The sequence below is a fragment of the Necator americanus genome, chromosome II (assembly GCF_031761385.1).
Source record: "Necator americanus strain Aroian chromosome II, whole genome shotgun sequence".
NCBI lineage: Eukaryota > Metazoa > Nematoda > Chromadorea > Rhabditida > Ancylostomatidae > Necator > Necator americanus.
The window spans coordinates 15,210,446-15,233,420 of record NC_087372.1 but is presented as its reverse complement, the minus strand read 5'-3'; the positions used below and the strand labels follow the sequence as shown (position 1 = coordinate 15,233,420).

At 39.6% G+C, this 22,975-nt stretch overlaps 4 protein-coding genes across 10 annotated transcripts in view; all 4 read left to right on the top strand.

Annotated features, from left to right (window-relative positions):
- RB195_017930 (uncharacterized protein) overlaps positions 1-979 on the top strand; it is a gene marked incomplete at both ends in the record, with an annotated part of 36,883 nt that extends 35,904 nt beyond the window's left edge. For all 4 annotated transcript variants that reach the window (XM_064185136.1, XM_064185135.1, XM_064185134.1 and 1 more), the window contains 3 exons: positions 51-138; positions 528-647; positions 722-979. In XM_064185136.1, the coding sequence (XP_064041012.1) occupies positions 51-138; positions 528-647; positions 722-979 (466 nt within the window). The remainder of the gene's footprint in view (positions 1-50; positions 139-527; positions 648-721) is intronic.
- Positions 980-1,425: 446 nt separating this feature from the next.
- Positions 1,426-3,080, top strand: RB195_017929 (uncharacterized protein; the record flags this gene model as incomplete). Of its 2 annotated transcripts, none has more annotated exons than XM_064185129.1 (7): positions 1,426-1,476; positions 1,980-2,144; positions 2,222-2,296; positions 2,398-2,457; positions 2,547-2,681; positions 2,818-2,882; positions 2,963-3,080. In XM_064185129.1, the coding sequence occupies 7 exons, from the start codon at positions 1,426-1,428 to the stop codon at positions 3,078-3,080; spliced, it is 669 nt and encodes a 222-aa protein (XP_064041010.1). The 2 variants fall into 2 exon arrangements, with proteins under 2 accessions (XP_064041010.1, XP_064041011.1); XM_064185130.1 differs by having other exon boundaries at positions 1,980-2,153.
- A 405-nt stretch (positions 3,081-3,485) lies between these two features.
- On the top strand, positions 3,486-9,139 carry RB195_017928 (uncharacterized protein; the record flags this gene model as incomplete). The annotated part of the gene is made up of 21 exons (XM_064185128.1): positions 3,486-3,515; positions 3,645-3,737; positions 3,896-3,976; positions 4,039-4,150; positions 4,300-4,427; positions 4,485-4,570; positions 4,626-4,723; positions 4,820-4,912; positions 4,987-5,150; positions 5,532-5,657; positions 5,719-5,856; positions 5,918-6,022; positions 6,085-6,185; positions 6,840-6,924; positions 7,022-7,106; positions 7,166-7,246; positions 7,320-7,425; positions 7,682-7,757; positions 7,923-8,024; positions 8,171-8,286; positions 9,046-9,139. The coding sequence occupies 21 exons, from the start codon at positions 3,486-3,488 to the stop codon at positions 9,137-9,139; spliced, it is 2,100 nt and encodes a 699-aa protein (XP_064041009.1).
- Positions 9,140-9,578: 439 nt separating this feature from the next.
- Positions 9,579-21,826, top strand: RB195_017927 (uncharacterized protein; the record flags this gene model as incomplete). Of its 3 annotated transcripts, XM_064185125.1 has the most annotated exons (23): positions 9,579-9,639; positions 10,683-10,776; positions 11,126-11,207; positions 11,257-11,376; positions 11,442-11,498; positions 11,551-11,646; positions 13,175-13,270; positions 13,323-13,429; positions 13,547-13,625; positions 13,747-13,872; positions 13,953-14,128; positions 14,197-14,319; positions 15,964-16,111; positions 16,174-16,299; positions 16,360-16,455; positions 16,511-16,582; positions 16,758-16,851; positions 18,012-18,133; positions 18,361-18,470; positions 18,526-18,600; positions 18,677-18,785; positions 18,899-18,955; positions 21,755-21,826. In XM_064185125.1, 23 exons carry the CDS (start codon positions 9,579-9,581, stop codon positions 21,824-21,826), a joined length of 2,298 nt encoding a protein of 765 aa, XP_064041006.1. The 3 variants fall into 3 exon arrangements, with proteins under 3 accessions (XP_064041006.1, XP_064041007.1, XP_064041008.1); XM_064185127.1 differs by lacking the exon at positions 9,579-9,639 and having other exon boundaries at positions 10,691-10,776; positions 13,780-13,872; XM_064185126.1 differs by lacking the exon at positions 9,579-9,639 and having other exon boundaries at positions 10,691-10,776.
- Between the last annotated feature and the right edge of the window lie 1,149 nt (positions 21,827-22,975).

Sequence of the window (22,975 nt, the reverse complement as noted above, 5' to 3'; positions counted from 1 at the left end):
ATTTTTTTTACTGAAGAGTGATATGTTTTTTATCCTCGTTTTTCTTGAAGGATGGCCACGCGCTTTCAGCAACACTTGAAAATATGCGCTAAAGCAATATCAGCGGAACAAACTCAGATCACTTCTTCAATTAAAGCTGTGAGTATCATAGAATCAAAGCCTATTCATTTCTTCTCCACTGTACTCTTTTGTTGTCCACACGGTATCATTTTTTGAACTATTTGTTGAAGAATGTGCCTACTAAGAATGAGAGCACCGCACAACTTACATTTTTTCAAAGTTACATATACGAGAAGAGTTCCAGTGGTGTGTTAACCTCGGTGCTAAACCAGCAATTGCTCTCGTTACTGCCTCTAAAACGCTTTTCTGTGAAGAACGAGCAGGTTATTCACAGTAGCTCCGTTACTTCGTTTGATCAAACCTTGCTGTAGTTAATCTTTCTCAGCCAATACTGCACTTTTCTGTCGTAGGAGTTTATGAAGATCTCATGAGCGATTTGGAAAACTAGTAAAGACTTTACCGTTTAGGTGGAAGCGTCAGCGGCTTTGTTGACTACCGCATTGACTGAAAAGAAGAAAGCGAGTGATAATTTCGTTACGGAGTTACAAACTTTGGATAAGTTGCGCGATGACATTCTACACATACAGGTAATTATTCACTACCGTTTTAGCTAATACTTCATTCTCTTGCTTTGAAAAGAAGGAACAGTGTTTTTTTTCAGTTAATGCTTGAAGAACTGGTTCCAATGGCAGAGACTTTGAACGAGTTGTTGGTGCCCTCGGATCGCCTTCCCCCACTCTCATTAAGTCGTGTTCTCGAACGTACCCCTGTATCTACCTCGGCCAGTTCGTCACAACAAAGCACACCAAAACATGTGACTTCGACTTCATTACGGTCTTCGTTATCGATATCATCTCGGGAAGACCGTTCTCATATCGCTCCAATCGAGGAAGTTCGAGTTGTGGACAGGACTGCATGAAAAATATGTAAAATATGAAATACGTGCGACGTTTGTGTCCACGTAGCCCGTCTTGCAAATTTCCTTCTGTGCTTTTGGAGATTTTGATCGTCAGACGTGAATTAGTGCTACTACTTTGAAGTATTCACGCGGTTTCATTTATACGTCTGGCAATTTTGACAGATTTCTTTCCATTCTCTCAGTAATCTTTAACAGTGCATACTTTTATCTTCCTCTTTTTTTGTTTTCATTCATGTCAATGCCGAAGTGTCCTCAGGGGCACTGCTAATTTACCATATTTGTTAGCTAGTTACTTTGTCAGCTAGTTATTTTTCTCGATTCATAAACTTTTTCTTTAATATTCGCAATCTCACCGGAAATACAGGGTTACCATTAAATATATGCAACGTTTGCGATAAGTCTTATTCTTTCAGCACAGTTTAATTTAATATACAGTTGGATCAACCATGGTTGAGCCGGACTTAAGTTTCATAAAATCGGACATAGATCTCTCTGAGGTCAGTTCTTACCTCTTCAAGACTTCTTTCGAAAGATAAAGAAGTAAAATGGGTTTCAAGAATCGGTTAATAACTCAAACATAGATCAATCTAGTTAGAGCTTGTTTTTCTAGGTTGCGAAGAGTTTTGCTTTTAGTCCTCTGAGGTAGAACAATGAATGTTTTTTAAAAGTTTGTTTAATGTAAGACTTTTCCAATTACGCTATGATACCCTGAGAAATGATATGTTCAGACATTTTGTTTAAAAAAAAGAATAGCTGAGTTGTAGCTTTTTTGGAAGTGATAACTCAACTCGGAGCAAGTGAAACATCAAAAGACGCACCCCGTTATAGAATTTTTGTCCAGCAATACTCTCCCTCATTACGCAGACTTTTGATCTTTTGTTTGTTTGAGTAGCTTCTTTGTTTCGATTTTGATCTTATCCTTTCTTTCTGGATTAAAACGTTCCATCTTTCTTTGATGTACCAATGGAGTGGACACTTCGCACTGAATTCAGTGTTTAAGGTGGCTCCTCTGAATCGACGCAGAGTTGTCGCGTTTGTAAATTGCTATCTACTGAAAATGACCGATTTTCTCAACGATTTTGCCATTAGAGCCGAGCGACTCATTTTGGAAACTGAGCGACAACTACGCGCAGTGGACACAAAACTGCAGTTACTTGAAGCAAAGGTTTGGCATGTTAGTGTGTAATATTTGTAAAAAAATTTAGCAGAAGAATTTTTATGTGCCCATTCGCTTTTGTTCAGCTAGCAGCAATACCTGACCCAGCATCGAAGTCTATCAAACAACAAGTGGAGGAAAGAAAAGCCGAATTTGTTAACGTTGGTACATCTGTCCGAACTTTTTGCTCCTCTGCATAGTTCTGTGAATTTTCTTTGATAGCTGCTACCTTTTCTCTATCCTCTGAATGTCTCTTATTCAGAGTGTATCTACCACTCAAGCGGATGTAAAAGAACCAGGTCCACTTTTGAATTCTGCTGTGGTGAGTTCCTTTAAATGATTGGAAACTAATTTTTAGGGTTTCTAGCGAAGCGAAAACCAACCACAACCTAAAATTCAGGGTATTTACAGGAGGTTGCTGACCCCGCGGCGGAAATGGTGCAGTCGTCTGCACCAGTAAATACGGAAGCAACTCCAATGAAGCAGGACCTGCTAATAGTTAAGGATGACCCTGCTTTCGCAAAATACTTTAAGATGCTTAAACTGGTTGGTGCCTATTTAGCTTTGATGTCACATAGCATGCTCTTGAAAATACGTTAGTAAAAGATATGTGTTAGGGGACACTTCCCGCGCGACATGGATAACACAGTGTCTAGATCTTGGGAACTATCCTCTTTTTCAGGGAGTTGTGGAACCTGCAGTGAAACTAAAAATGCGGTCAGAAGGTGTTGATCCAAATCTGCTCGAGTAAGTATTCCATTCTTCCGCTTATGTAAGTCTATATGAGCCTTGAGAATAATCATCGATGATTAGCGCTATTTTTTCAGTAACCCAAATGCTCCATCACCTAATGCAACAAGTACAATAATTCCGACAGATGGTATATTATCTCAACCTGACGACAGCGACTCGTCGTCAATTCCATCATTCAGCGACTCCGATTGAAATTTTCGTAGCGTCTTAAGTATTCTACCTTTTTTTTGAAGGTTGTTTATTCAAAAACACTGTATATCCATATGCGAACATAACCTCCACTGATGTGCTGCTCTTTTCACTGCATATTCATGTATAATATACTATATATGACATAATAATACTTCCCTTGAATGCTATTTCCCTACGCATTGAAGCTCTTGTGGACACTAATCACATAGAATTCAAGAAAACTTCACTAAGGTGACGACGTTTTCCGACGTCTGCAAAAATGCGTGTTGTTACCCGCGAAGGTGGCAGTTTGAAAATGCGGGGTGTCTTGTGCTCGTGCTGAATATTAATAGTTTGTCCTCTTCACTTCTTCTTGTGATCTAATTACCCGGCCTTCGTCTAAAGTCATTGGAATTTGGAGATGCCATGTCTACGAGTGGAAGATTACGGTTAAGCGTGAGTAGTTCTCTCCTTCATTTTAGGTTTCACTTCGTAATTGTTCTTTTCGTAACACTCTGTGTTTTCGTTGGAGCGTTTGTAAATTATCTGAAAACACTCTCAAACACTCTCAAAATTTGCTTGCAGGACTTCAAGGATCTTGAGGAAATCGGCCGCGGCGGATTTGGGGTTGTTTTTGCTGCCACTCAACCGAATGGGGAGCGTGTTGCTCTCAAAAAGGTAGTTTTTATCGAGTTTTACGTGTCCTTAGGTAACACTTCAGTTACTATCCTTTTATAATTTTTTACTTGCTAATTATGTATGTTAGACGGTAAGGTTTGTTGTATGTATCAATGCATACTTTGCCAAATCATCTGCCACTCTTTCGTTTGCATCAGATTTGTTCTCGTGCTGCTGCTGAGCGTATAAAAAACGAAATTAGAGCTATACGTTGCTTGCGTCATCCTAATATCGTTCAGGTGGGGTAGCTGTTTAAACTATGTTATTATTTTCACGGTTCACGAACGTGGGAATTATTTAGTTCTTCGAAGATTTTGTTGATGGTAGCGATACTTATGTGGTTATGGAATTATGTGAGCTTGGGTCTATGCGCTCCTACGTCAAGCAAAATGGGCCTCTCACCGATCGAGCAGGTAAGTAGAATTTTTCACTTTGCTATCCTCCTGCTCTATTTCTTTAGTGTTTTGATTTGTTTTACTGCAGTTATTTGCTATACTCCGACAGTGATTGTTGTTTTCGTAATTAGACATTGAATTTGATAGATATCAAAATTCTGCTTCAGCTGCATATGTTCTGCGCCAAATTATTAGTGCAGTGAAATACATGCATCGTGAGGGGATTCTTCATCGAGATCTGTCTTCGGGAAATGTTTTGATCAATAGGATTTTCTCTCCAGAAAAGATATCAGTGGTATTCCTCTATTTATTTTAAGCCTTTCTTCATTGTCCCATTTTTTTTTAAATTCAGAAGTTATGCGATTTTGGTCTCGCAACTCATTTACGAAAAGGAGAAACGGCTTGTACTGTTGTGGGTACTCCTGGATATATTGCTCCGTACGTTCTCTCCTGCTGATGTCAACTGCTAATGTTTTTAATTTGCTTTGTACAGTCAGGTTTTCAAGCAGGAATATGATCAAGCTGCAGATGTGTACTCTTTGGGAGGAGTTCTTTATACTATGTTGACAGGTGGCGATCCGCCTACTAAAGGTGAAATTGTTACTTCTATATTATTCTTTTATTCCCTTTTTCCTTCCTCCTCTTTCTCCATTCCTTTGGCAAGTAAACTGTCTTCTGTTCGTCTAGGTCCAATGCGGTTCGATGGACTTAGCCTATCGGCTGTGGACCTTATTGAAAGCATGATGGAGCAAGAAGCATCCAAGCGAATTTCTTTGAATGGTTCGTGAAATCCCTGTTGCTTCCGGATTTCTCGTTTATTAATTAGCAGATATGGACTAATCTGCACTCCTTAGAAATCCAACGATCGAGCTTTATGGTGGATTATTGCGATAACACTTCCATTTCTCGAGATTGGTCAGCAACTGGCGATCGAGTTGGCTCTGTACTGTCACAGGAGCGGCGAAGATCCCGAGAGTATTCGAGAGAACGCCGCAGTGGCTTTGATCGGATTCACGATGTTAGTTATACATGTTGTTAATTTTGTTATTCATTTGGTTAGTTCTTACATTTTATTTCTTTTTCAAATTTCTTTAACTAAGTTCAGTTAAAGACGAGTCTGACCCTCATTTGAACATTTCTGCTGTATATGCTCAACTTTCTGCTTTTCTTTCGGAAGATTCACACTTCCTAGTTGTAACATGTGATACTTTCCTTTCTTCGAAATGTGGTCTACACTGAAAAGTGGCAGCATCGGTGAAAAAACGAATTCGTTGCATAGTCACCCGTCTCCCGTTTAGATACTCGTATTTGCATATTGCACACCAACCAGTGATCATGTTGGTAGTATTATTAGTATTTCTGTGTTCAGTGTCTTTAGCGTTCTAGTTAAGATATTCAGAACAGTCGAGGTGATGAATCACGTCCTCGCAGAGCAGCTAGTAACCCTCCTCTTGTGGGTGGGAGACTTCGCCTGACAACTGGGGGTGCGGAAGATAGCGGATTCGGTAGTAGAAGCTGTGGAGAGGTATGCGGCGCCTTTTTAGTCCTGTGTTTGTTTTCTTTTTTACTTTTCTTTTTGTGTTTAGAAGAGAATCGCCGCTCGGAGTGGTGCCCGTAACCTTCTCCATACTACAACAGCAAAAGAAAAAGAAAATGGTGATCCAGCATGGCCTCTACCAATTTATAGATGTGGCGGTGCAAGACTTGTAACAGCAGCAGGACGGGTGATCGTGATTCCTTTTAGGTTGCAGTTTGCACTTTAAGAAAAAGAACTTATTTCTCTAGTACGTAATTGTTGACGATCACAAACTAGTGTTCGAAGTTGCTAACAAAAATGGATTCATCACAAAAATTGTGGAAGTTCTTATTGGTACTCGTGGAAGGCAGCAGGTTTGTGGAATTCAAGAAGAGCGGTGTTGTAGAATTGAAATATCATTGAGGCTTATTTGTAGGTAGCTTTCGGCAAACCTGCGCATTCAAATGTTGGACTGCCGTTAGAGCATGACGGTTTGATTCCTTTGGCAAGGGAGCGGAATACAGTTGCTTTAACAAGGTATTTGTGCTGTTTTCAAATCTTAGTAAAGAGGTGACATAGAGACAGGGAGAGAGGTAAACGTTCGTTTCAAGCGTTTATCACCGCATACATCTTTATTTAATTTTGCAATATCTTGGACCACGTGGTGGACATTCCTCGCATCCTCCGTCTTCGACTGTTTTTCAAGAGCTTTGCTCTTGATGCTTTGCACGGTGCTCTTGATGTACTTTCTGGCTGTCACTAGCTGGTCTATCATTTACATTCTTTGGACCGTGTCTACTTGGTAAAGCAGCAAGACTTGCTGCGCACTGGAAACGGAAGTCTATAGATGTGAATATGTCGCTCATTTCCGCATCCATCTCTGATGTCCATCGATATATGATAGTTAATCGCTCCAATCTCCTCATGGTCTAGTTTCACTAGGCAGTCGGTTTGATCCCATCTCGGATAAGCAGTAGTCACTATCGGCTTGAAACACATCAAATGTTACTTGCACTGGGTCGGCTCAACAGTATAAATTCCAAGAATTTGTCTTAAACTATTGATTTCTTGAAAGCCCTGTTAAAGTGCTAAAGTCCTCCAATGCTTGTCTTTTAGTATTCGGTTTACCGCGATTATATTTTGCATATTTCTACAATTGCGTGAATAATAATAAATAATAATGTCTTACAGTTTTTCGTCAATGAATAGACATGAGCGAGATGTTTATGCACAAATTGCAAATGCTGTGGAGGCAATGAGAGGTCGAGTAGATAAGGTGAATTACTATACTGTTTGCATTGTTGAAGAACATATAGCACGATATGTCGTCCTTCCGCTACTTACTGAATTCTCGAAAGCTTCAAATGTTACAGATTGTTTACCAGCGTCCTGCTCAATTTCCTTCTGCTGTGGCAAAAATTATGGAGAATGGTACATTCCGTATTGTGTTCAGAGATCGTAAGTTCCTGTCTCCTATTACTTTTTCACATGAGACATGGTAGGTAAAGTTGGTTAAGAACGTCGATTGATACAAAAACGTGGTTCGAAAGAGGTTCAAATGCACTATCCTGATGGAAAAAAGGAGGACGTCCTCGATTGTTAGTTTTTGATCTTTTTATTTTGTTTTACTTCATTTTTTTTACTCGTGTCAATCATGGACTCTCATTACAGCGGACACTCTTCGTCTGTTTGAAGAAGTGTTTAGATTCCTGAAGAAAGTGGAGGACGTATGGGAACACCAGATTGGCAGTTTCCCACTCTCATTCTCAATTTCGAAGTGAGTTATACAACTTTATCGGTATTTATCTGCAGACTGAAATTACTACATTCGTGAGCTGTTTGTTCTTTCCAAGCTTTCCGAAATCTTTGTCATTTTCTTGATTGATCTGCGTCTTACTAAATGATTTGTTTTTGAACTGGTGAACAAATAAGGTAGAACAACACTGTATTCCCCAACGAACAATTCGATATGATTGTAGAGGAGTATATTGCTCAGGGCAGTTTGCACTAAGAGAAATTTCATACTTTTTCAGAGATTCGGTTGTTTCGCCCAGGGCTTCGGCGCTATCCGAGAATCGCGTCCCTCTTTCTGAGAAAAATTTTCAATCGGTGTGTATATTTCTGTTTTTGTTATTATTCAAAATTTTATTGAAATTTTGACCTCGGAAATTGCTTGACATAAACTCATAAAAATCTATTGTGGGTGTTGTTCCATCTTGTTATATTCCATTTTGAAGAAGATTTAGTCGCTTTATGTTATTCGCTTAGTTTTAGTCCTTGCTGACCCAACGTTCTGCTCCCGCAACTATTAGTATGTACAAGAAGACCTCGATCGAATCTTCTAAAGGATGTCATGATAGAATGAGATTCAAAATAGTAAGTGGACAACTTGTAAAAATTGGTATTGTAATGCTTTGTAATCTTCTCGATGATAATTTTTTTAGTGGTATATCGTCTCAAATATGGTGTTAAGTGTTCTCATAGGATCGTAAAAAGCGATATTCAGGAGATTTGTATTCTAGAACAAGAACAATGAAGTTTGTAGCGTTGAGTCACCGGATGGAAGATATCTGAGGGTTTCAAGCGTGTCGAAGTCTAAACTCATTTTTCGAGCTCGGCCGGATGCAGCTGAGCAAAGGTAGGTATTATTACTACTTTAGATTATTTGTCTCAACATTAAATCCATTCGTAAGTGACAGCTTCGAAATCTTGTGGTGAGAACTTGTTCTATTCAATCGCAGTATTCCACTCCATTTCACTCCTCATCGTTTTGCGCGTAACCTACACCACTACATAGCTGGTCAATTTGTAAGAGTACTTTATCTTTTCCTTTTAATGCTTCGAACATATGGTCTACAGTTGTTCTATACTGTATATCATTAGGCACTTTTCTAGTTTTTGATCACCTTATAAAAGAGGAGATTTTGATGTGAGTTCTGCTTACCTTTGTTCGAAAAGCACAGTTTTGCCGACTTGCGTTTTCACATAACCATTTTGTAAAAGTAGGGGCACTTGATGAGTTTAAACTTGGAAGAGTTTTTCTTTTCAATTTCTTCTTTTTTACAAGTTTTGGCTTGTATGGATTTTTTTCCATTGTTGGAACCACTGAAGTCTAGTTGCAATATTTTGGTCCATATCAGTAAGTTTTCCTTAAGTATTTGCAAGCGATTGGCACATGTGCACTTTTATTATTTATTATGTAGTGTAGTATACATAGACGACTTTATTGACTTGTTAGTGATAGATTACAGTTAAAAATGCCGCATATCAACAAAACGGTTGCTTTCAGCTTTTCGGAAGAATTCTTCATGAATGCTTTATAACCGCACTGACTTTAGAACTTGGAAGTAATCAGTGCACTTTTTTCAATGCTTCGCTTCATCAACGTCTTTTTCAGATTTCATGTGACCGATCCAGCGTATCCAAAAGGAGCACGTGAACTCTACGGCTGCCTTGAAGCTGAAATTAGACGACGGGAAATGCTATCGTGAGAGTCCAATGTTCAGAAAAGGAAAAGAGTTTAAAAGAAGTTTTTTACATTTCGTCCTTCACGTGAAACCTATATTGTGGTCATCCAACTTGATTGCTTCTGTAGCGTTTTTATTGCATTGTTTTCATATCGATTTTGCTTGTTGTAAAGTTATAAGCGGTAATGCATTTAACTCAAGTTCTATGCACTGTATTACTGTGAACATTCCAGGTATTAGTAATGACTCCGTACATATCTGTTGTATTATCCTCCTCTTCCCATTCATCACGAATTTGCATCCTTTTATTTCAGTGCTAAAGCGACTCTGTTTTCATGGAGTATAATTTCTTTTCTTTAAAGTGCTACAGCGCTTCTATTGAAGTGTTCTTATTTTCTGGACTATAAAGACGAGAAGTACCAAATATTGTTCTATTTAATGGGTTATTCGTCCAAATGTTTCAATGAAATTTCACTGTAAACAAATTTATGGAAGCGGAAAGAGCAACGGTACTCTGATTGCCTGTATGTTTTTTCGAAAACCTTTCTTTCACGAGCGTTACCGATGTTCATTGATGTGATTCCTGAGGGAAGTTCTCGCAAAAGTTGTAGAGTCATTTTATATTTCTACGGAGTAACAATTTGAGATTTTTTTTCCATAATTTGTGAATACAAACAGCAACAATGGTACAAAAAGCTGTGTTGCATGGTTTTACTACAGCAAAAGCACTTCTAAGTAGAATTCGAGTACTGGAATGTGTTCATGTCTCTTTGAGTATTGTTTTCAATATTCAAAAAGTGTCGTAGTTGACTACGATGAATTCGAGATACTTGAACTTCTGAATCCCGAAATTTTCTGAGAAGTTGGTGTTGCCATGTTTGGTTGCTTCACTCAGACCAAACAGCACGTTCAATGTATGCAATTAAGGAGTTCCGGTCTTTTCACCCTGTATTATGAAAATTTCAAGATTTGTTCTATTGTTTTACAGTGGATCATCTGCCTTTTATAAATTTCGGCATCTGTTTCCCTCTTCAGTTAGACACCTTTTTCCCGTTGACCGTCGTAGAAGCGCTTAATGCGGAAGGCGGCATATTCAAAAACGAACTTGATATCGCATGTCTGGTCAACATTTGACGGTAATCATTTTCCTTGCAGGGAATATTAGACTTACTATAGCTAAATTGGTCTAGCTCCGCTACTAAGATCCTCCAGTCAGAGTATAACTACTTAGTTTGATCCATGCAGTCAACAAATATTGTGAAAGTGTTGACTGGTGCTGAGAGAACATGCTCTCTAATCATGCGCAAAAGCCAGGAATCGTTTCGGGAACTTCGTTTTCATAGTTTTTTCCTCGTGCTTGTGTGTTGTGGACTAACATATGTGACATTTTCTTTGCGAGTCTAATCTGTTGCATTAAACTGAATACGGTTTGTTTCGTATTCCGTGGATTTGATCCATGTGGTCCACATTCTCATTGAAATCTTGAAATCGGCTATGAGCATAGACGGGGGATTTGCATGTGTGTTGTAGTGCTAGTGCTTCACGTTTCTATTCTGTCCTATTTCAGACTCCACAATGTCGTCATTATCTGTGAAACCGTGGTCTAATTTGGAGCGTTTGACGTTGTTCCAATTCTACAAAGAAGATTCGAAAGATAACTGGTGCGTAGCCACATCGTTGTACAAAGTACTGATCTCTATTAATGAAAAATCTTACTGTCTGGACTGTATAACATAGCGTTCCAAAGTACTGAATAGTACTTTGGAACGCTATGTTTAGGCTGTAACTTGGAATAATAGATCGAAAATGTGAACAACGTCCACACAATTGAATTAGTCATTTTGTTTCGAGCTTGGAATTTGCGTATCTTATGCGTTTAGATATGAACAAATTGTCACTACAGTAAAGTTTGACTTTTATCCGTTTATAACAACAGTCACTGTGATTACGCAATGAAAGAACATTTTTGGCTCATTTTGTGGCACAACTTTTCATTAATTTCGATTCAAGGCATGTTCGTGCTGCGGAGGAACTAAATGCCACAAGGAAAGAGCGTATTGAAGACCGCCCTAAAGGATTCTTCACCCCCGCTGTATGTTTTATGTGTACCAGTATCTTCTAGTTTAGTATTCACTTTTCAGAACTGTAAAGCTGAATTTGATAAAGTAATGTCCGAACCATGCCCTTCTGATGTGCCAACTGGAGCTGACTACAGTAGAGCAGCAGTTGTAGAAGCGTGGCTAGCTCACTTCTGGGAGGAGGTACGTGAACTCCTTAAGTTGATACTTCAGCAGAAACTCCTTCCGAGCAAACTTGCTGTTTCTAGGATAGGAAAGATGTAAAACAATACGAAGAGTTGCAGAATGTAAAAATTCGCGGTTGGGTAGGTGTTATTTCCTTTATGTTTGTTAGTGTATTAAAAGAAAAATGTTCAGATGGATCGCATAGTGTCACTACAGGCGAATCGCGATAAACTTACAGATGAGCAGTATGAAAAATTGTACGAAGATGTGGTCAGAGAGGATGAGGAAGTAAGTTTTCAGATTTGGAGAGATTTTCAGATTATTCTTATTTATTTTACCATCTGCAAAAGAAGACAAAGTGTTACTCAAAACCAAAATAATGAACTATATCACGTCATCTGTGTATGGGTTTGCAGGATTTTACAGTAGAATGTCGTGTCAAGATTTGCGAAACAAGAATGACAACGGTCTTTTTGTTTTCTGCAGCGCAAACTCCTGTAATTCACGTTCCTTTCTTTTTGAAACCTTAAGTGTCACATAAAAATTCATATGTTCACATGTGATTCAAATGTTATGACGACTGAATTAGCTCAGACTAAAATGTACATTAATTGATCTTTTCGGGAAACGCCGGCGCATTCGATTTCGATTCAGATTCGTTCATGAGGTTCATGAACATAAGCCTCTACGATATTTCGCGGGGCCATTCGATGAATTACATGATTGTTTTTGTCCCCCGGACAAGTCTAGTATCAATTCACTGAGCTTCGTATAAGTGCAGTTGCAGCCAAAGCTCCTACTGACTTTGCCTCACTCATGTAATTTTTCATGAAATGGTATGGATAGTTTCACAATGAGTAGTTGAGGATAAATTCCACAAATTTCTGTGGGACTTAAGCCAGTGCTTTTCTGATGATTTAATTGTGTTAATTGTGGCATGAAGGGCGGAGGGTGAGTGGAGCGCAGTCGATTAGAGGTCAAGCTGTCTTCATGAGTTAATCAATCCGCTTGGGATGGGCCACTACGTTCGTGTCTTCTTCTGTGCTGTAATTAGGTTCATGATCGATCGGGTAAAAACACTGATTTGACACATCAGGTGATCGAAGAGGCCGCATAACCGCTCATAACTTCAAACGATTCTGAATTGAAATGAACGTAGTGGCGCATCCCAAGCGGATTGATTAACTCCAGGCACTGTATCCTTTATCTTTTGATTGTGGCAAAGTCGAAGTAGTAGTTACTTGGAGAATGTAATTAGTTTTTAAGAAAGAACTACATATGTCTTCAGATCGTAGAAGAGTAATTGGCAGACACATTCGGTTGGTCTTGAGCGAGTAAAGTCATTGAGTTGTGCCTTTCATAGCAGAGCTAGAAAATGTGAATGGAAAACGGAAAGGTTAAGACAATAGTGTTTGGAATTTATAGCCGTCAGAAACTACAAGAGAAATGCGCAATAAAAAAGAACCAGTCAGAGAAGACAATCTCGACATCCTCTTCTGTTCTGTTGTTATGAAATACGAATGTGCCGGCGTGCACAAACACGCTTCTGCATTTGCAAATATCTCCGTTGGTCACGGGAAACATAGCTGTATTGCACCAGTGCCAGCGACAAAGGCACCAATCGTTTTTAAAAGTCCATTTTGGACCGTGAACATCTGAGTGGGTGAATGAATTAAAACAAGCATCTCTCGCTCGATTAAGGTATGATCGACTGAACGGAGAAAACCGCTGAAATCAGGCTACCTTCTATGTTGAAACAAAAACGGAAGCGCAATCGCAGTGATTAATTTTAAAGCGCAAAAAAGCTACTTTTCAGGTTGACTTCGACGAGGAAGAAAGGGAATTTCGAGAATTGTACGCAAAAGTATGTATAAAACATCTTAAAAATGCCGACAGAAAAGAGGACGAAGAGGTAGGAGGATCTAAATTTTTTAAGAGTGCGAATTCGCTCACATATCGTCTAGTCAACTTCCCGTTCCGTATTCCTGACTTCCCGTCTTCCTCCAACGAGACCTCCTGATCAGTCACCGTTGGGTCCCAAGACTGCATTCCGGTCGCCATCACCGGGCAGGTATGGCGTTTTGATATGAATATACTTTTTGGCTGTGCTCTTTTTTGGAATGTGCATTTGCACGTGTAGTTGGAAACTAATTAGATTGAATATGATTAATACAAAATGCCTGTTCAGTTCGCCTCTCAAATCACCTAGCCAGTTTACTGAGGATAGGGAAGAATCGCAACTAGATATGAAAATGGAAGAGGACATCGTTAGTTTTCTTTCATTATTACCTCATTAATTATGCATTATATCCTATTTGTTAGCCTCAAACTTTCTTCCAAGTCGGGACATTGTTATTTGGAAACTCTGCTACTTTAAACTGCATATAGGTTGAAACTATGGAAGTTGATGAGTCTGTTAAGTTTGGCGATGGTGAGGACGCTTCATTCCGTGGCACCTTCTCGTCGCATTCGGATCAACATACAAAACGACCGCGTGGAAGGCCTCCAAAGAAGGTCTGTCTTGTCTTTCACTTAATCGCGAAAAGTTTTTTTTCTACCAATAGGTCTGTTTTCGCTTTCGATGATCATTTCAGTCTGTGAACGATTCGTCCACACCAGTAAGGGATAATTCACCATCCCCAACAAGTGTCGAAGGATCAAAATCTCCCGTCAGTTCTGAGACACGTCGAAGCAGCGTTCGAAATGAAGCTTCAGCATCTTCTAACACAGCCGAGAAAGACTCGATCCATGTCGTGGATAGTCCTGCTGGGTAAAAAACAAGGCCTAGAAATGGTCTTCTAGTTCTCATTTCTCGTTGCTCAAATAATTCTCGTACAGGCGTGTGCGCGGAGCTAGACGACCGATAGTTGTTGATTCCCCGTTAGTCAAGTCATCTGGCAGCGGACGTACTAGTGCTGGCGCAGATGTTAAAAAGGAAGATTCGAAGGAAGAGCTCAGGAGGTAAGTTATCGCGCACAATGAAATCGCTCATTTGAAAAATAGTTTAACGAATGCATTCGAAGTATTGGGAATTTCGGGTTATACTAAAGAGTTTCTTTTTGGCGGTTTTGAGGTTTGCTTCATGACATGATCGGTCGTAGGCTCTTACATTTTTTCATTTCTCTTTTCAATAAGCTTTGAAACATTGCACCATAGCCGCAAAGAAACGACATTATCTGTATCTACAACTCACAGAATCAGCATCTTTGAAGGCAGCATACCAGGAATCTGACATGGTAGAGGAATCCGCGGGAAGCTAGTGATGGGGACTGTAGATTGCGGGATGTGGGATGGTTCCGCTCATCTCTCCAAATAATAGTAAGAAAACGGCGTGGAAGACGCAGTTTTTTTTTACGACGATTTCGATTGCAACGCGCCACTCTTGTGCATGCGCCGCATCCAAATGCGCAGCGGTCGAAAGTCAGTGAGTTCTCCTTTACTGCTTATTCAAGTAAAACAGACAGCTGAAGAAACCTGAGCGTATACATAGAGGAGCGTTCGAACGAACTTCGTAGGAACTAAAGCTGTTTCCACGCCGTTTTTTTGCGATGATTGAAGGGAGATGAGCGGAACCACCCTGGATCCCGTTATCTACAACCCCCTCTGTAGCTTTTCCCGCTGATTCCCTCCTCACGCTATACTCCCTTCAACGACGACGATTGACTTTTGAATTGAATTGACAACCGAGCGGTTTTTCGCATATCTGCTGCTTTTTGCGTTCTTTTTTTTTTGAGCGCAAAATGTCCGACTGCATCGTCGGACAGTGTTCCAAGAAATAGATGACGAATACCATTAAATGTCTGACAACTCTTCATTGAGTAGTTTTTGAAGGTGCCAACATCGTCGGCCACTATCGCATGCGGCAAAAAGTGTCCGACGGTATCGTCGGACATTGTCTTCAATGGATTAACTAAGAGAAGACTGTTGATACCGATTTCATACAAAGAAAACTGTAATGAAAAGCCATATTGAAAACATATTGGAAAAGACAATGTTTTAAGCTCTAGGTACTTTTCTAAATCGAGAAATTGTGTATGATATATGATAATATCTTCTTTCTTGCTAAGCCAACCAGACGTTGTGTGGACAACTTTATAATCGACTTAGCTTTGGTTTAACTCACATCTTCGCTTTCCTATAGGTGTTTTAGAAGGAAAGGTCTCCAATATATAGGTGGTCCTATATATTGGAGACCTTTCCTTCTAAAACTTTCTAAAACTGTTTCGAACTCTACCTCACTCATGACGGATCGCATGCATCGATTCAGTGCTTACCAAATAGTGATACAAAACTTCTTTCAGCGCCTTTTATTAGCATTATAAATGATCTGCTTGTCTCTGCAGTGTATTCCTCATTACAGTCGTCCATCAGTTCAATGTAAGAAACCATCTCCGTCTATGTTTCCTGCACAGTCGCCTCCTATCCCCCATAGACATACATCTCTACAGTACATTCTTTATCATATTAATAATGGCGACTAACGTTTTCCGTTTATCGAGAGCGTTGTTAGTTAGACTTCTATAGTTAAAGAATTTATCAGACCTCACAGGACTATTTGACTGTATTATAAGTTACCTTTGTGTAATCTAATGGTCGTACATTCAGCCAAGTTCAAGGCGGTGATACCACGTCTCGTCCAGTGACACTCCCAACCACTACCATAGTGGTTGATGAATATGGTGGTACAGGGGTACAAACTGCATTATCCATTCGAATGTCATCATGGAATTCTTCGGAAAGTGACACTTCTATGGTAAGAATTTGTGGTTGTGTTTTTCTTATAATGTAATCGAATACGTATTCCATTCATAATAGTCTCGAAAGTCTTCGAGATCTGATCGTAGAAGCACTCCGGTTACGTCAGTCCCCTCCACGAGCTCTTCATCCCACTGCGACATTGCAGTGCAAACAGATAGAGTGAAGTTTGACGTTGATGACGCAGTGAGTTTTGTGAAAGTGATGTTACGCAGTTGTTCGAAATTTGTGAATGCCTGTCTTCAGTTTGTCGTTGGATATCCATTGGGAGACGTTGCTTTCGCCCCACCAACTTCCCAGTTACATTCACGAGAGCTGAAAGAAGGCGAAGTGACAAGATCGGTGCGATTATGTATCCTAGCATATTTGTTCAGAGTTAGAGTTCACATTCTTAAAGGCTCATTGCTCAAACGATCAGAGTTCACGAATTGTGTCTTGGGATATTGCTTTGGACGGATCTTTCCAAAAGGTGAGTGGTGTGTCCCACATGAGCTTCTGTACGTGACACTTATGTCCACTAATATGTTTCTTTTTTAAATGCAATTGTGTTCTGTGACGTTTCAAATTTTGTAAAACAATTTCTAAGGAGAAACTAAAGACATATATTGGAGGGATATACAAACCAGGAAAGTCTTTTTTTCCAGAAAGATGCCGTTAGAAAAGCAGAGGCGGCACTTTATTTAGAAGAGTTGGCTCAAATCTGGCACGTGGTCGTTCGTAATTTCAACGATCCACAAGGTTAGTGTTTTGAGATTAGTTCTCTAACTTTATTGCTTTCAGCAAAAACATAGAAGGATACAAATATTTCATATTCGATTTTTTCTCCGTACTCTTCGCAGTCGATCAAGTTCTTGATGTTGAGTTCTCTAGTAATAAGTAATCTTAGAGACCTAGTTTGCAAGTATTACAGCCAAAACTCTAACATCCTCTGTGAGTTCGACAATCAGAGGACTGAACACACAATAACCTCAGTGCACCCACTGAGGCAATACTTCTATGGAAGCGGACCAATTGCATACACGTAATGCAGACCTTTTTACGTTGCGTTGTAACGATTTGCTTTATTGCATGATTTTAAGACTAATTCTCTTTGCACGGCTTTACTCAATCAATGCGCTAGTAAATACCTATTTCGTCCTAAATGAATGAGCTCATTATCGAATACTTCTGCGAACGGTGCCTCCAATGTAACGACAACTGCAACCTGACGTCCTCTTGTTTTCTGGAGCTTTCAAATCCTCGTGCATGTTGCGGAGTGAATTGCACACCCGTAGTATATTTTGAGGTAGCGCATAGTAGTCGAATTATGCTAGTCAGAAAAGAAATTAGCATAAGATTATTACCTGACTATTTCTTTTTATCTTACAGGAAATACAGATAATGGATTGTGTCATTAAAGGCATATAATTCAAAATGATTAAATGATAAATATTCAAGTTGGTTGCATAGAAAAAAAATCAATGTTGATAAATCTAAATTATTATTGCGGGGCATCACGAACTGCAGCGATGGTGCCAGTAAAACTCCCTCCCCCTCTCCTCCACCTCGATTACAACCGTTATGTTTTGCCGATTTAAGGGCAGCAGCATACGCAGCTGCACTGACGTCATGTCGTTAAGGAAATACTGAAAAGCTAACTATTGATGCTATCAGTCATAGCCGTAACTAATTTCCGATACCAATCTCAATAACTAATCTCTTAACTATTATTATGTTAGCTTGTATTAAATCTAATCATGATTTACTATATGATTCCAGCACCTTTGAAACACTGCATTTCTATTAGCAAAGTAGATTATTGTGACAAACCTTTAAATACAACAATATGCAGAAAGTAGTGAAAGATACTGAGTCCATTTCCGCACAAAAAGAGTACTACTATAAGTCTACTATTGCAGCTATAAAACATTTGACGCTCAATTTTAACGTTGGAGATATGAGCAATGTGCCATTAGTGGCATCACCTCCAAAAAGAATGCGGAAAGAGGAAAAATCATCTGGCTCAGCACCCACTCCCAAGGTTCGTTTTCTTCAGCAGATGAGATTCTTCTTGTAGTGGTCGACTGCGCTCGTAATTGCAACAGATTTTTTAAAAAAGGTTTTATTGTGGAGTGTAATGCAAAATTACGGGTATTGTCAGTTATTCGATCATTTTCTATTTTTCATTAAATTTTCAAAGCACAAGTCAAGCAAAAAGAGAGAAACTACGTCGGTACTTCTCTGTCCGAAATATCTCCTTTTTTATAGGGTCGAATGTTATCCATGTGGAACATCCTTCATGAACACAAACATTCAGCCATTTTCTTGCATCCTGTGACGGATAGGGATGCACCTGGGTATAGTCGTGCTGTTTTCTGGTAGGTTTCTCTATGCCGGAATCTCTCTGATTGAATTGTCGTACGTTATTTACAGTCCAGTGGATTTAACTACTTTGAAGCGAGAAACCGAATCCGGTGCCATATCGAAGGTCAAAGTTTTCCTTTCAAGGTCTGTTATTTCTTTTGTAAATGTTGGATTTTTCACTGCACTGTTTATCATTCCCTATTGTATTTATTTTTTTTAGAGTGTTTCTTATGTTTGCGAATGCGGCTATGTTTAATAGTACTGGTCATGATGTGAATTATTACGCAAAAGAGATGTGCGATTCCACAATCGCCGAATGCATGTTTATAGTAAGTGAAAGCTGATTCTGCTTTGTGAAGAAATTTCGGCTCTTTTGAATTCCCTGGCTACTCTGATATCAAGATGTTATACTATTTTGACGCCATTATTGTAATGTTTTCAGATGGATGCAAGATTTGACAGCTGTCGAGCACATCAGCGTAGAAGCAGACAGGATGATGTGAGTTGTCGTACAGATGAAGATATTAAGTGTGATTCCTACCATTAAGGATAGAAGGCACTACCTCTGTTTTTGGACTCTCTTAAGTGTAAATTGGTTGGTTCCGAAGCTGCAGAGGACAATGTAAAACGTTACATCTTATTACCAAAATGCGATCAAGGGAATACCGCTTGGTCTTCCACAATATGTAATTAACCCATTGATGACAGTGCTCGTTTTTGCGTGTCTGGCACGTGGGACAGGCATGTTTTAGGACACTGCGCAACCGCGGCTCAACATTGAGCCGCGTTGTCCCACGGTCCCACTTTTTTCCTGTGTACAAATTTTTGCGCTTTTACATAATTTATCTTCTATTCGTTGTTGTAAGACTTTTTTATTCCCATTCATTCTGCTCACAAACATTAATTGAGTTTTAACAACAAATGATGAGTGAATCTGAGTTAGAGGACTTGAAGAATAGTTTTAAAAGACTACTCGATGAATATGATGAAAAAACTACAAAAATGGTTCTGTCTTCAATGACGCATTAGTGCTGTTTACGAATGAGGAGTCTGATTCGAGAAGTAATGAGAGATTATCGGTGTCAGAAAGTAAGGGCGAACAGACGAATGGTTAAGCGACGTAGAAACTCATGATGACTGGAAATTTTCTCAGCAATTTGGTCCACATGATCAGTCACGTAGCTTTCACAAACCAATCGATTTTTACGAGCTATATTTGGACAAAAATGTTGTCAGTAATTGTCGAAGAAACGAGTAAGTAGAGCAAGGGAGAGGATCCCATATCTAATGACACATATGCCGCTGAGATCAAAAACTATTGGATTTTTTGTAATGAGCCAATTTCGCATTAGATGTTTTTGAAGAATGCACAAAAGTGTGATTTGCAATTAACGCTCGAATTTGTTTCTTGTTTTCAAAAGATAGAAACCTTTTCCCATGCCCATGTTGTGTTTGATATTATTCGAAGATAGTTAATCAATTAAATACAAAAAAACTTTTAAAAAAATTGGGAAGTCACGGAAAATAACCGTTGGAGACCGTGCGGCTCACCGTAGAGCCGCGCTGTCGTTAAAGGGTTAATGCGCTCGAAGTCACGCTGTGAGACCTCTGCTCAGCTTCGGAGTCTGACCGGGGTTAGCGACAAACACACAAACCACAAGTACAACTTGGCTATGGACTAAGTCAAATCGGTTTGACTCGACTATAAATATGCTTTTTTGCCTATGTTTAATCGTTTCGATTCAAATTTGCCTTCATTTAAGGAAAACGTATGTTTCAAAAAGCGGCATATCCTTCCAAAAAGTTTTATATCTGGACTGCGAGAAAGAAATCTGGGATGAGTTTTCAGGGTAGAGGCGTTCAAATGCAAAGTTTAGCGGGAAGTGTAGCTATTTATAGGTAGCACGAGCTCGTCTACATTTTTTTCGACGCATGATTCTCGTAATAATATAATGGGTCGGCTATTCATAAAAAAGAATAAAGATATGATGAGTGCGAATAAGTTTTATGAACCCATGAAGGTTGTATATCACTGCTATGAATAATGGTCGTCATCATCATTTGCTGCTGCAATTTTGCTTTGAAAGCAAATCATCACCCCACGAATCTGAGGTGGTGCGGGTTTTAGGTTATGAGTTGTTATACCGGAGTTAGTAGATTATGGAGAGAAGGGTGATTCCATCCATTTCTTCCTAATTGCCGTAAAAAAGGGCCCGGAAGATACGGCTTTAAGCGTTCCGGCGCACTGCTTTCTACGAGTTCGATTGGAGCGCGCCAACCTTGTGCACGCGCTGCATCTTCCTGGCCGTTTTTTACGGCATTTTTTACAGTTATTTACGGCGGTTTTTTTAGGAAGAAATGGACGGAATCACCCTCCTCTCCATAATCTGCGACCCCGTATAGGAACTCTCCACCTGAAATCCGTACCACCCCAGATTCGTGGGGTGATGCCTTTAAGTCCTTTTATAGTGTAACAGAAGTCCTCAATTTTTGAGGCGGTGGATTTTCTGTTCGAGAAAATGGTCTAAGAAAACAGTAAGGTAGAAGAAAGACAGGCTCCTGTAATGGCTCTAGAGGTATTTCCACACACGAAAAACAATAGTCAGGACAGTTTCTTAGGAGCAACAAACCACGAAATTGATTATGTTAGGATCTCTTTACCAAAAGATAGGGTTAGTTGTGTACATCACTATTATTGATGCGATCACCCTCAATCCTGCTTAATTGTCCTGAAAAACAGCTTAGGAAACGGCCTTGTCGATCAAGTTCCGCGAGTTACGAGACACCTGACGAATCACGAATGTGTGCGCAACTGTACGCCCAGCGCCTGCAAGCTAGCGGACAATTAATGGTCTGCTGACGCTGGCTCTCCCGCTTGCTGGCAGATGCGGCGTATACTTGCGCTCGCATACGTGACGCGTTGTTAAGTGCATCATAGGAAAATTCGGTCGACAAGGCCTTCTCCTGCGTCGTTTTTTGAGACAATTAGATAGGATTGAGTGTGGCCGCATTCATACTCTTGACCTGCACCCCTAACTTGATCTTCTCGCCAAGAGATCTCAACATTGTCAATTTCGTGGCATGTTGCTTTCAAAAGGAGCGTGATTACTTTTGTTGCCACATTTTTGATGAGGAATTAAATGTTTGATGAACGTAAACAAGAGGCACGTAGTACAATTTCGGTTCCTTTGATTGTTCATATCTATTGATTGCTTCCCTTTTATGAATTGTTTTATCTAAAGAAGTATTGAATCTGGAAAACGCCAATCTTTATGTTTTATATATTTTCTATTTTTAGTCAAAACGTAGGTCAAATGTGACCTGTGCTGGTACGTCGTCTCGAACTCCGCAAAGGAGGAGGCAACAATGATAATTTTCTAGTCCAATGGGTTGAATTTGGATTAATGCAAGCCATTGACTGTGAGAATTGTAACCGATCCGATTTGTTTCAGAAGTCCATTTAGTTTGTTCCTTGTATGGATTTTTTTCTCTTTTTCCTATTATCTAACTCTGAAGTTGTATTGTTCTTTATCGATTAATTTCATTTTTCATTAATTTTGTATATTGTTCAGATGTGCTTGTTGTTAGTTTTATAAATGGTTTCGCTCTCGTTTGATCTTGTTCATTCTAATAGAAATCTTTGAAAAAAGGAAAATCCCGATGAAATTGATGTTTCAGAGCGTATATCACCAGTGAAAGAAGAATATTTGGATTTTCTGAATCCCCACCGATTGTTCATGGTACTCGTCTACAGTATGTAGTAGCTGGAGCGTCCAATCTCAGTCTAATTCATAGCAGTTTAAAGCACCCCACTAATCTGAGGTACGGATTTCAGGTGGAGTATTCGTATACGGGATGGGAGACTATGGAGAGGGGGGTGATTCCGTCCCTTTCTTCCTAATTGCCGTAAAAAACGGCAAGGAAGATGCGGCGCCGCACAAAGCTGGCGCGCTCCACTCGAACTCCCTGTGCAAAATAGTGCGCCAAAACGCCTGAAGCCGTATCTTCCGGGCCGTTTTTTACGGCAATTAGGAAGAAATGGACGGAATCACCCCCCCTCTCCGCAGTCTCCCATCCCGTATACGAATACTCCTCCTGAAATCCGTACCACCTCAGATTCGTGGGGTGATGCCTTTAATACATCTCAATAGCAACAACTACGAAAATGTCTACTTCCGGTTCTTCCGATGAACGAAAGCTTGAAAACCTCACTAAGTCATTTATGAATTCGTGAGTTGTGGATGTATGGAGGGTGGTGCACTGAAGATATCGTTTGCTCAGATCTTCATTTTTTTATATTTTGAAACTTCAGAGTTCAAAGCATTACTAAGCATTGTGTGATTCATTGCAATTTTTTTTTTGAATGGAAGCAATTTTTCGTTTTGTAAAATGTGTGGGAGTTGACTTCTGTAGGTGCTTCCAATTCTAAGTTCATTTATTGGGATGGAAGTGATAAGCATCATTCGGACGTTCGACGACATCTAATTCTCTCCTTCTCTCTAATTCCATTCGAGATTCA